The sequence below is a fragment of the Tachyglossus aculeatus genome, chromosome 9 (genome assembly GCF_015852505.1).
Source record: "Tachyglossus aculeatus isolate mTacAcu1 chromosome 9, mTacAcu1.pri, whole genome shotgun sequence".
NCBI classification, from domain to species: Eukaryota; Metazoa; Chordata; class Mammalia; order Monotremata; family Tachyglossidae; genus Tachyglossus; species Tachyglossus aculeatus.
This window is the reverse complement of record NC_052074.1, coordinates 22775581-22789060: the sequence shown is the minus strand read 5'-3', so window position 1 is coordinate 22789060 and position 13480 is coordinate 22775581. Positions and strand designations below refer to the sequence as shown.

The following is a 13480-nucleotide window of genomic DNA, read 5'->3' as shown; positions in this document are numbered from 1 at the left end:
ACTCTGCCACCAAAATCAATGCTTGTCACCCCTGATAATGAATAATAATTGTGGTGTTTAAGCGCTTACTTGTGTCAAGCACGGTACGAAGCACTGGGGTAGACACGCGATAAACAGGTCCCACATGGGGCTTACAGTCTCAACGAGGCAGGAGAACAGGTATTGAATCCCCTTTTGCAGATGGAACAGGCACAGAGACGTTAAGTGACTTGCCCAAAATCACACAACAGGTGTGTGGCAGAGCCGGGATTAGAACCCAAATCCTCTTACTCACAGTCTCGTGCTCTTTCCACTAGACCACACTGCTTCCCCTGTAGTCATTCACTGTACTCTCCCACGCACTTAGTACAGTGCTCTTTACCTCAAATATAGATACATCCCCATTCCTTCTTCCTCCCATCTGTTATTTAGCCTTCTAATATTTAGCCTTCTAATTATTGTGCACCCTCCCAAGCACTAGGTACATTACACAGAGAAGTCACTCAAAAAATGCCAGTGGTCAAGGTTTCAGCAAAATTGATTCTGTGCTTGCTTGAGAGGTGTGCGCACTCTAATGAAAGTTTTCTGCTCCATGAAGTCCTTCAGGAACACAATCACAACGTTACAGAAGAACTGGATGTTGGAGAAAACCATATCAAGAAAGCCTGAATATCCTTTGGGAGAATGACCGAGAATCACACAAAGCAAAGACAAAGCAGTTGTGATGATGTAAATCACACTTAAGGCGGACAAAGCAGTTGTGATGATGTAAGAAATGCTCTATTATAGCAAACCAGTGGTCTGCCAAAGCTCAGTATCAACTCCAACAGTGGAATCAATAGAGATATTACACAGTAACTGCTCTCTCATCAACCACTCTCATTGTTAGGGATGTACCTTTTAGAATCTTACCTTTCCGCTTTATAAAACTCTTCATGAATTTGAATTAATCTATTGCCTGGACCTTTTTCTGCATAAAAGCACAATTCCACCTGATATTTAACTCCTTGGGTGGGGAAACTGTGTCAAATCTTCTAGCTGTGAGCCCTGGCTCTTCCAGATGTTGTCTTCCAATTTCTAAAGTGTTTCCTACTTGCTTAGCATTAGCAAGAAAGAATCAAACAGGATAAATGGAAAAAATTTAGTACATGACTATCAGGCAATGCCCCTTCCCCCACCCCTTTACTGAATGAATGGCAGCAGAATACCCAACAGCTGCTGTATGGCAATATGAAGTGGGAGGAGATTGTAAAACAAGGAAGGTGTTATAAAGATATAATGAAGCACTGACTAAAGTTTAGGCTGGGGAAGGAAAACCATCTGGCCCAGTGGAAAGAGCCCGGGGTTCTAGTTGACGGTGTGACCTTAGGCAAGTCAACAGCACTTCTCTGGGCTTCATTTCCTCATCTGTAAAATGGGAATTCAATGCCTGTTCTCCCAATTACTTGGACTAGGAGCACCATGTGGGAGAGGGATGAAGATCTTTATGGGCAGGGAATGTGGTGCGTTTACTGTTGAATTGTACTCTCCCAGGTGCTTAGTACAGTGCTCTGCACACAGTAAGTGCTCAATAAATACGACTGAATGATTAATATGTTCGACAATATCTTGTATTTACTCCAGGGCTTAGTAAAGTGCTTGGTACATAGTAAGCACAAACACCACGACTATTATTACCATTATGCCAACATACTGTAACTTATTCTAGACTGTGCGCTTGTTTTGGGCTGGGAACACAGCAACTCTGTTATACTGTACTCTCCCAATCAATCAATCAATCAATCGTATTTATTGAGCGCTTACTATGTGCAGAGCACTGTACTAAGTGCTTGGGAAGTACAAACTGGCAACATATAGAGACAGTCCCTACCCAACAGTGGGCTCACAGTCTAAAAGGGGGAGACAGAGAACAAAACCAAACATACTAACAAAATAAAATAGAGTAGATATGTACAAGTAAAATAAATAGAGTAATAAATATGTACAAACATATATACAGGTAATACAGGTATAAGTAATACCTGTGAAGCCCTGAAAATGCCAATCCCATGTAATAACATATTCTCCAGGTAGTTACAAATATCCTTTTTGTTAGTTGGCTCAGGAAAGTGTCCCAAGCACTTAGTACAATGTTCTTCATACAGTAAGCATTCAAATACCATTGACTGATATAGCCATTTCTCCTCAACACCTTCCTGGATCAGAGGCCATTAGGAAATCACACAATCTGCAGTAGTGAGATTTTTTTTTTTCAACATTTGGCTGTTACGACACTCAGTCGATTGATTCCTTGCTGTTATAGACCTAATTTCTACTTTAGGAAAGAGCACTGTTGCTGGTAAAAATAGCTTGTTTCTGTGGGCTTTATGCCAGAAGCAGTCTATGAATGAGGCTATACAACAGTTGAGAAGGAAGACGGGACTTCTGAGACTTCTAACCAAATCCGCCACTTATTTACACACACAAAAAAGTCACAGACCTGACCTACGCTGAAATTCACAATTTAGGTGGGTGAATTAGCTTGTTAAACTCAAGCTGAATAAGTGTAGCTGAATTAGCTTGTTAAATTTACAGAATCATGAAGTTAACAACTAAAAACATGGATTGTATGTTTTTGAAATAGCTGCTGAATGTGCCAGCTGCTTTGTTTTTCCCTGTTTTTTATACCAGGGAACTCTGGTTTAGAGTCTAGGAAATAATGCTTACTTCAGAAAGAGAGGAGCTCTACATTTTCCCCCAAAACAAAAGGGGGGAAACCAGAACACCTTAAAACCAGGAAGGCAGACCTCTGGTTCAAGTGAGCCAAGTAATTATAGATAATAATAATAATGATGGCATTTATTAAGCACTTACTAAGTGCAAAGCACTGTTCTAAGCGCTGGACTGGGGTGAGGGTGGCTGGTGACAATCCTACTGCCTATAATAATAATGATGGCATTTATTGAGCGCTTACTATGTGCAAAGCACTGTTCTAAGTGCTGGGGAGGTTACAAGGTGATCAGGTTGTCCCATGGGGGGCTCACAGTCTTAATCTCCATTTTACAGATGAGGTAACTGAGGCCCAGAGAAGTTAAGTGACTTGCCCAAAGTCACACAGCTGACAGTTGGCAGAGCCGGGATTTGAACCCCATGACCTCTGACTCCAAAGCCCGGGCTCTTTCCACTGAGCCACGCTATATAGTCCCTTTTCACCCACTCTGGCCACATGCAATCCTGGGTGCCCAGTGTCTGGATTCCTCAGGTCTAGACCTGCCCAGATTCCTCCAAGATGATTATTATATTTTGGGGGACAGAAGAGAATTGAATTTTCTAAGAAGTGTTAAGAGAAACTCAAGAATGTTTCTGCAGCCTAGTGGAGCTCTGTATAGGTCAGATTTTTAGGAACCAATCTGAACCAGCAATCTTAATGAAGTCCTGGATCTGGCCCACTAGAATCCTGAATTTGTAGAAAAATTTTAAAGGAGAATAATCCTTAGGTTACCAAGAGCTGCTACACATGCAAACCTGTTCTGGGGTCGGTATTTAGCAAGTGTCACCGGAGTGACTATCAGTCCTAGGTTATACTGCCCTCCACAATCAATGGTATTTATTGAGTGCTTACTGTGTGCAGGCACTGTACAAAGCACTTGAGAGAGTACAACACAACAATATAACAGACATATTCCCTGCCCACAACGAGCTTACAGCCTAGAGGATGGAAATATAAGGGTTTCTCTTTGAACTGGGCCAGACCAGACCAGCAACTGCACCATTCTGAAGATCAGTACTGATCAATACTTGGATGGATGTCCAAGTTCTGCCCAACCTTGACAGGGTTAGTTTTGGTGCCAACCCAAATCGGTGCTGCAGGACTAGGTGGGTACCCCGACGTGGGCAGGTGTTCTTGCTCTTAAACAGGTATGGGCCAGACACACCTGATTAAGAAGAATGGATGGGGAAATAGGACCAGAACCTCTCTGGAAGCATGCATCTGCACCCCAAAGACAACTGATCTTTCAAAATAACACAGGTTCCATCTTAAGGGAGAGTAGGGGAAACTAACCAGGGGAAAAGCATAAGAAAGTTTTGGGATGCATAGTTCATTCACTCGCTTTGTCAGGACTGTTCTGTATTATGGTTAACAAAAATCTGGTTATCAGCCCAAAATCTACCTTTTACCACATACTTGCCTGGCCTTAGCACAGAATTAGCAGCCCAAAACGCTCAAACCAATATCCAGATCTTCCTGACCTTAGGTTTTCTATCATGGGCTGGGAATGTGTCTATCAACTCTGTTATATTTTTATATTGTACTCTCCCAAGCACATAATACAGTGCTCTGCACATATGTGCTCAATAAATATGACTGACTGCTCTGCACATATGTATCTATCTATCTTGACTGATAGAGCCAGCACAGACTCAGCTCCTGAGCTAAACACCTGATTGCAGAAGCTTCTCCGCATTCATTCATTCCATCATATTTATTAAGCACTTACTGTGTGCAGAGCATTCATTCATTAAATCGCATTTATTGAGCACTTACTGTGTGCAGAACACTATACCAAGCACGATACAACATTCCCTGTCCAAAACAAGCTTACAGACTAGAGTGGGGGAAGACAGACATCAACACAAATACATTAAGTTACAGATATATACATAAGTGCTGTAGGGCTGGGGGTCAGGGGGGAGAGCAAATGGAGCAACTCACGGTGATGCTGAGGGGAGTGGGAGATGAGGAAAAGTGGGGCTATATTCAAAGCCATTTCTGATTAGGTCTGGCCTTATAATACTGTCTAGGATGTTCAGGATTAAACAAGTATATTTTCTAATTTTATTTACTTCCCTGTGCTCCAAGTGTAGAAAATTGTTTGATCTTTCACCTACCTTGGTCTACTGAGGAATGACACTAATACAGGAGGCAAAAGGGTCAATTATCAATTATAAACCCTCCTAACCCTTACCCCTTCAGTCAACAACCTTCTCTTATCTCTTATCTCATCTCCTGGTTGAGATAAAAGCAAGGCAACTTCACCACCTAACCAGCTCTTTATCAACTAAGAAACCAAGGCTCAACCTAGGAGGCATTTTCTCTTCAGACCAGGCCAGGTTTTCTGTCAGTAAACTTTGTTAATGAGGCTGTCTAGTAGAGTTGTCCTACAGTTTGAAGATGACACTGCTGACAGTAGAGCTGCATCCATGAGTGTCTTTGAGACTTGGTTCCATGAACACACAGTAATTCACCTTTTCAGGTCTTTTGATCATCATCATCATCATCAATCGTATTTACTGAGCGCTTACTGTGTGATGAGATTGTAATGCCAAGTTCTACAGACGGGCTTCACTTCATTCCAAAACTTGAACATTAAAGATGAAGAAATAAAAAGGCAGAGATCATGGCAGCTTTGATCAACAAAGTGCTTTATTCAAACACGAGATTCCTTTAACAAGCCCAAGTCTCATCTGTGGCAGCCAATGAGTTTTAAATAGGGCTCTCCAGTCACCTAGGTATCACAATTTCAACATCCCTTTCTGAAACTTCTCTTAAACCCTGATATTTGATACCCTAAATGTTTGCCCATGAGCCAGGTGGTCTTCAAATAAGAACAACATGTACCCAGTTTTTCTAATACATAATCAGCTAGATTACTAGAACAGAAGCGGTTGCCAATTATCTAGTAATACTAAGCAGCTTAATTGCTAAACCCCATTAAAACACCCAAAACTATTCCAATGCTATGGAATGGTAATCTTGGAACAAAAAGGAGGGATCTGACCATCTCTATTGTTCAAAATGATGCATATTAAAACTACAGCAAATATTGGGGAACCACAAAAGTTTCACTCTCCATGGGTTTCTAATACATTCTGCAGGTACAAGGTATCATTTGAAAATGCTTCCCAATTTACTTCGCCGTTAGAAAATTAAAATAAACAAAAAAACCCTGGAAGCACTTAAATCTCCCTCTAAAATCCCAGAACCTACACTGATAATTAACAAATGTGATTATACTAGGAGTTGCATAGGGCTGTTGAATAGGACACCCATAAGGAGCAGGAAGTACTATCTTGTCCACACTTCAAAAAAAAAACACTTACTCGTCTCTGCCTAAGGGTACTGATATTTTCTGTGGGGACACCAAACGCTTTCTTAAATCTTTATCCATTAACGAATTCTTGGCTCTGTGCCATCTGGAATGAGATTTAAAACTATTTGGAATGTAAGCCCCTTACCTATGATTTCTGCTTTGGTTCCAAAGGTCACATCTCAACCTAATTTTCTGCAGTGTGGAATAGGGAAGTTGGCAGCAGTGTTGGCATCCAAGGAGAAACTACCTTCACCTCCTTCTCTTTCCTCCCACCAACAAGATGCTGAACTTCCAATGACCGCTGTCAAGTTAAAGCACATCTGACAATGGACCCTCCTGGATCCTCTCTGTAGCTCTTTCTACTGACGGCCCTTTCTCATCTTTTCTTAGTTCATCTAGTGACAAAAACGTTGCCAATCTTGGCAAAGATTTTTTGTGAAAATAGCTATAGTACTGGTTAAGCACTTACATGCACTAAGCACTGGAGTAGATACAAATATAACAGATAATAATAATTGTGGTATTTGTTAAGCACTCACTAAGTGCCAGGCACCAGGCCCGTGCTCTATCCACTATGCTGCTTCAATCAAGCTCTTCCCTTTCCACAAGAGGCTCGGGGGGTACAGACTGATGAAGAAAATGGTAACAGTGAATTATAAGGACAGGCAAAAGAATCAACACGCCAAGAGCCAATATTAAGACAAGTAAAAGAATAAATCTTGGAGGTAGTTCTCAGACTCTCAAAGAAGCAAAGGAAAGAGCACAAGTTTGGGAGTCATAGGACCCGGGTTCTAATCCCTGCTCCACCCCTTGTTTGCTGGGTGACCCTGGGCAAATCACTTAACTTCTCAGCCCTCGGTTTCCTCATCTGTAAAATGGGAATAAAACACACCTGCTCTCCCTCCCTTAGACCATGAACCCATGTGGGATAAGGACTGAGACAGTTTCTCTAATAGTATATCAACTCCCCAGCTGCTGACACCTACCAAGCTCCTAACCGCATTGACTATTACTGCTCCAGGCAAAACAGTCCTTAATGAGTACGGCCCTGGGATAGATACAATAATAATAATGATGGTATTTGTTAAGCACTTACTATAAGCAAGGCACTGTTCTAAGCGCTGGGGGGAATACAAGGTGATCAGGTTGTCCCATGTGGGGCTCACAGTCGTAATCCCCATTTTACAGATGAGGGAACTGAGGCACAAAGAAGTTAAGTGACATGCCCAAAGACACACAGCCGACCAGTGGCAGAGTCAGGATTAGAACCCATGACCTCTGACTCCCAAGCCCGGGCTCTTCCCACTGAGCCATGCTGCTTCTCTACAAGATAATCAGGCTAGACACAGTCCCTAGGGAGGGTTTAATCCCCATTTTACAGATGGAGGCACAGAAGCGAAGTGACTTGCCCAAGGTCACACAGCAGGCAAGGAGCAGAGGCAGGATTAGAACCCAGGTCCTGACTCCCAAACCCATGCTCTTTTCACTGGGCCACGCTGCTTCTCCTTCCTTACCTAATACCTTGGCTCCAGAGCTGCTATGCTCATGAGGTAATGGGGACAATTGAGCTCTCTGCTTTTTGAGTTAGACAACTTTGCTCATCCCAGATCCCAGAAAAAACCTGAATTTCCAAATAGGATAGAAAAGACCCCTGAAGGTGGATTATTTTGGCTTGTCAGCTCGTCAAAGCCTCTTGCCCCTCTCAATTCCCATCTTCCCCTGAGATCCCTGCCCTACTGTCATCACCACATTCAAAATAAAGAGTTGGCATATATGCTATGCTTGGCTACATGGCCAGATTTATGGCAATAACCAGTCGGTGGTGTTCACCAAGCGCTTATTCAGTGCACTGAACTAAGCACTTGGAAAAGTACAACACATCAGAATTGGTAGATGCAATTCCTGACCACAAGAAAGCAGATTGAGAGGATAAAGACAGGAAATGAGATATTTTTTTCCCTTTTAATTCCTGCTGCCCTCCCTTGCCCACTGTGATAGTGTTAATATTTATTGAGCACCCACAACGTGCTAGGAATTTGTAAACTGTCCCCATGGAAGTGGGGTGTGCAGGTGGTTGAGTGTTGGGTAGGGACTGTCTCTATATGTTGCCAATTTGTACTTCCCAAGCGCTTAGTACAGTGCTCTGCACATAGTAAGCGCTCAATAAATACGATTGATGATGATGATGTGGACTCAAATGACTGTTCTGAAATGACCTTTTCCTTGCTCATGTTTCGCAACATCAACTCCAAGCCCATGCCCACCCACTTCAAATCTAACAAATCCCTACTCTCCCCAACTTCAAAGCATTACTAAAATTATGTCTCCTCCAAGAAGCCTCCACTGACTAATCTCTTACCTCTCCATCCATTTTCCCTCCTTACTGCATCACCCAAACACTGGAGTCTATACCCCAGAAGCACACGGGTAATAGTAATGATGGTATTTCTTAAGCGCTTACTATGTGCAAAGCACTGTTCTAAGCGCTGGGGAGGTTACAAGGTGATCAGGTTGTCCCATGGGGGACTCACAGTCTTAATCCCCATTTTACAGATGAGGGAACTGAGGCCCGGAGAAGTGAAGTGACTTGCCCAAAGTCACACAGCTGACAGTTGGCGGAGTCGGAATTTGAACCCATGACCTGACTCCAAAGCCCGGGCTCTTTCCACTGAGCCACGTGGCTTGGGTACTAACTCCAACCCCCATCCCAGCAGTTGCTTACAATTCTTTATACCTTTTTACGGTATTTGTTGATTGCTCACGATGTGCCAGGCACTGTACTAAGTTCTGGGGTAGATGCAAGATAATACTTAGGTTGGACACAGTCCATAATAATAATAATGGCATTTGTTAAGCGCTTACTATGTGCAAAGCACTGTTCTAAGCACTGGGGAGGTTACAAGGTGATCAGGTTGTCCCACGGGGGCTCAGTCTTAATCCCCATTTTACAGATGAGGTAACTGAGGCACAGAGAAGTTAAGTGACTTGCCCAAAGTCACACAGCTGACAACTGTCTCGGCATCACCCCAGGGCAGGGAGTCCTCCAATACTAAAAAGAGGTAAACAGCTGGCTTTAGAGTATTTGAGAAGGCAGACTGGGAGGGAGGGATTTTTTTAAAAGTCCAATAATCATAATAATGGAATTTGTTATGTGTTTACTCTGTGCCATGTATTTCACTAAGCACTGGGATAGATATTATTATTATTACATGATAATCAGAGAGGACACAGTCCCACATGGAGCTCAAAGCTTAAGCGGGAGAGGGAACTGGATCCCCAGTCTCCCCGTGGATCCCATTTTACAGGTGAGGAAACTGAGGCACAGAAGTGACTTACCCAAAGTCACTTAAATAAAGGAAGATATTACACTATATCTCAAACACAAAATGAGAACGACTTGAAAGTAGAACTTTGAAGCATTTGCTACTCTATTTATTTATTTATTTTACTTGTACATATCTATTCTATTTATTTTGTTAGTATGTTTGGTTTTGTTCTCTGTCTCCCCCTTTTAGACTGTGAGCCCACTGTTGGGTAGGGACTGTCTCTATATGTTGCCAACTTGGACTTCCCAAGCGCTTAGTCCAGTGCTCTGCACACAGTAAGCGCTCAATAAATACGATTGATGATGATGAAGAAACCTAACAAAGAAACTAAAAGTACAAACAAGCAGAGGACCAACGTTTAAAGGACGAACTTCCTCTCTGACATGACAAAATCCCAACACTGAGCCATGGCACCAATGAGGGAAAATATGCATTCGTTTGCCTAAGAGATAGGAAAAACCAGAACCATAAAAGGAGTAATTTTAACTTGCATTTAGCCCTCTTTCTTTCCCTCTTGCCTAGTCTACAGTGGGTCAGAGGAAGCTGAAGGGGGAATCTGTTTGAGCCCACAGTTCGCCAAACTCTAACTGCATATTGGCACCTGAGATGAAGCTTTGAACAAAAAGACTGCCGTGATAAAATACCTGGATGTCCGGGAGCGCTCCTCCAAGGAACCTCGGCAACTTCCAGACCCGTGATAGCTCACGGAGGGAGCTACTGTCCCAGGTGCCCCCCAAAATACCCCTACTGCCTGAGGAGGACGAGGGACAAGGCTGTGTGTAGAAGGAATCAATCAATCAATCAATCGTATTTATTGAGCGCTTACTATGTGCAGAGCACTGTACTAAGTGCTTGGGAAGTACAAATTGGCAACACATAGAGACAGTCCCTACCCAACAGTGGGCTCACAGTCTAAAAGGGGGAGACAGAGAACAAAACCAAACATACCAACAAAATAAAATAGGATAGAAATGTACAAGTAAAATAAATAAATAGAGTAATAAATATGTGCAACCATATATACATATATACAGGTGCTGTGGGGAAGGGAAGGAGGTAAGATGGGGGGATGGAGAGGGGGACGAGGGGGAGAGGGGGACGAGAAGGAAGAGTCAGCACTGTGGGTTTCTACAGTGGATGCTTCAAGCTGGAAGTGATGCCATTGTCCCCAAAATGCCACCTCAACCCTCAGTCGTAGTCATCAGCTCTTAACAAATGCTATTATTATTATTATTATATAAGTGTGAGCCCCCCGTGGGACAACCTGATCACCCTGTAACCTCCCTAGCGCTTAGAACAGTGCTTTGCACATAGTAAGCGCTTAACAAATACCATCACTATTACTATTAAAATGGGGATTAAGACTGTGAGCCCCCCATGGGACAACCTGATCACCTTGTAACCTCCCCAGCGCTTAGAACAGGGCTTTGCACATAGCAAGCGCTTAACAAATGCCATTATTATTATTATGATAATATAAGCGTGGCTCAGTGGAAAAAGCACGGGCTTTGGAGTCTGAGGTCATGGGTTCAAATCCCGGCTCCGCCACTAGTCCGCTGGGTGACTTTGGGCGAGTCACTTCTCTAGGCCTCAGTTCCCTCACCTGTCAAATGGGGATGAAGACTGTGAGCCCCCCGTGGGACAACCTGATCACCTTGTAACCTCCCCAGCGCTTGGAACAGCGCACATCGTAAGCGCTTAACAAATACCATTATTATTATTATAATATAAGCGTGGCTCAGGGAAAAGAGCCCGGGCTTCGGAGCCTGAGGTCATGGGTTCAAATCCCGACTCCGCCACTTGTCAGCTGTGCGACTTCGGGCGAGTCACTTCTCTGGGCCTCAGTTCCCTCATCTGTCAAATGGGGATGAAGACTGTGAGCCCCCCGTGGGACACCCTGATCACCCTGTCACCTCCCCAGCGCTTAGAACAGGGCTTTGCGCATAGTAAGCGCTTAACAAATACCATTACTATTATTATAAGCGTGGCTCAGGGGAAAGAGCACGGGCTTCGGAGTCTGAGGTCATGGGTTCAAATCCCGGCTCCGCCACTTGTCCGCTGGGTGACTTCGGGCGAGTCACTTCTCTGGGTCTCAGTTCCCTCACCTGTCAAATGGGGATGAAGACTGTGAGCCCCCCGGGGGACAACCTGATCACCCTGTCACCTCCCCGGCGCTTAGAACAGTGCTTGGCACATAGTAAGTGCTTAATAAATGCCATCATCATCATCATCATCATCATCAGTACAGTACATTAGTACAGTGCTCTGCACACAGTAAGCGCTCAATAAATACTATTGATTGATCATCAAATCCCGCCTCCGCCACTTGTCCGCTGGGTGACTTCGGGCGAGTCACTTCTCTGGGCCTCAGTTCCCTCACCTGTCAAATGGGGATGAAGACTGGGAGCCCCCCGTGGGACAACCTCATCACCCTGTCACCTCCCCAGCGCTTAGAACAGTGCTTTGCGCATAGTAAGCGCTTACTAAATGCCATCATCATCAGTACATTAGTACAGTACATTAGTACAGTGCTCTGCACACAGTAAGGGCTCAATAAATACGATTGATTGATCATCAAATCCCGCCTCCGCCACTTGTCCGCTGGGTGACTTCGGGCGAGTCACTTCTCTGGGCCTCAGTTCCCTCACCTGTCAAATGGGGATGAAGACTGGGAGCCCCCCGTGGGACAACCTGATCACCCTGCCACCTCCCCAGCGCTTAGAACAGTGCTTTGTGCATAGTAAGCGCTTAACAAATACCATTATTATTATTATAACATAAGCGCGGCTCAGGGGAAAGAGCACGGGCTTCGGAGTCTGAGGTCATGGGTTCAAATCCCGACTCCGCCACTTGTCCGCTGGGTGACTTCGGGCGAGTCACTTCTCTGGGCCTCAGTTCCCTCACCTGTCAAATGGGGATGAAGACTGGGAGCCCCCCATGAGGGGGGTGGGGGGGGGGACAACCTGATCATCTTGTAACTATTCCAGCGCTTAGAACGGTGCTTTGTACGTAGTAAGCGCTTAATAAATGCCATTATTATTATTATTATTATTATTATTATTATTATTATTATTATTATTCTCGTGGCTCAGTGGAAAAGAGCCCGGGCTTTGGAGTCAGAGGTCGTGGGTTCAAGTCCCGGCTCCGCCACTTGTCCGCTGGGTGACTTCGGGCGAGTCACTTCACTTCTCTGGGCCTCAGTTCCCTCATCTGTAAAATGGGGGGATGAAGACTGGGAGCCCCATGTGGGACAACCTGATTACCTTGTATCTATCCCAGCGCTTAGGAAGGTGCTTTGTACGTAGTAAGCGCTTAATAAATGCCATTATTATTATTATTATTATTATTATTATTCTCCCCTTGACCACGGCTTCGTCCCCGTGGGTCGGGGAAGGGCGAGGCTCCCCAGACGCGCGCGCACGCGCGCCCCCTCACGAGCGCGCGAGCCCCTCACAAGTGCGCGCGCGCGCCCCCCCCCCCCGGCAAGGCGACACGGCGCATGCGCGGGGGGCGCCCACCCCGTCAGCCCGCCGCTCGCCGCTACCTTGTACTTGTCAAACCCGGCCAGCTGGTCGGCGCTCACATAATCGTAACCGAGGGCCATGGCGGACGCGAAGCCGCCCTCTGAGGTGACCAGCAGGCCCGCTGCCGACCCGGACCGGCTGCACAGGGGAGAAGAAGGAGGAGGAGGAGGAGGAGGCGCTGCGGCCGCCCACCCGGCGGGCCTGCAGTCGGGAGGAGGTGCTGCGCACCGCCCACTGCGCAGGCGCGGCCGCCCACCCGGCGGGGCTGGAGTGGGGAGGAGGCGCTGCGGACTGCGCAGGCGCGGACGCCGACCCGGCGGGGCTGGAGTGGGGAGGAGGCGCTGCGCCCCTCCCACTGCGCAGGCGCGGCCGCCGACCCGGCGGGGCTGGAGTAGGGAGGAGCCGCTGCGCCCCTCCGAATGCGCAGGCGCGGCTGCCGAGCTAGCGGGGCTGGAGTGGGGAGGAGGCGCTGCGCCCCTCCGACTGCGCAGGCGCGGCCGCCCACCCGGCGGGGCTGGAGTGGGGAGGAGGCGCTGCGCCCCTCCGAATGCGCAGGCGCGGCTGCCGAGCTAGCGGGGCT

The 13480-nt window shown here is 45.9% G+C and overlaps 1 protein-coding gene across 2 annotated transcripts in view; it reads right to left on the bottom strand.

The window, feature by feature from the left end:
• The window catches only part of SELENOI (selenoprotein I), a 39839-nt gene extending 26749 nt beyond the window's left edge, over nucleotides 1-13090 (bottom strand). Inside the window, exon 1 of one of the 2 annotated variants that reach the window (XM_038750817.1) lies at nucleotides 12921-13090. In XM_038750817.1, the coding sequence (XP_038606745.1) occupies nucleotides 12921-12980 (60 nt within the window). In that variant the 5' untranslated portion in view covers nucleotides 12981-13090. The remainder of the gene's footprint in view (nucleotides 1-12920) is intronic. The other variant, XM_038750816.1, reaches the window with a different exon arrangement.
• Nucleotides 13091-13480: the final 390 nt, after the last annotated feature.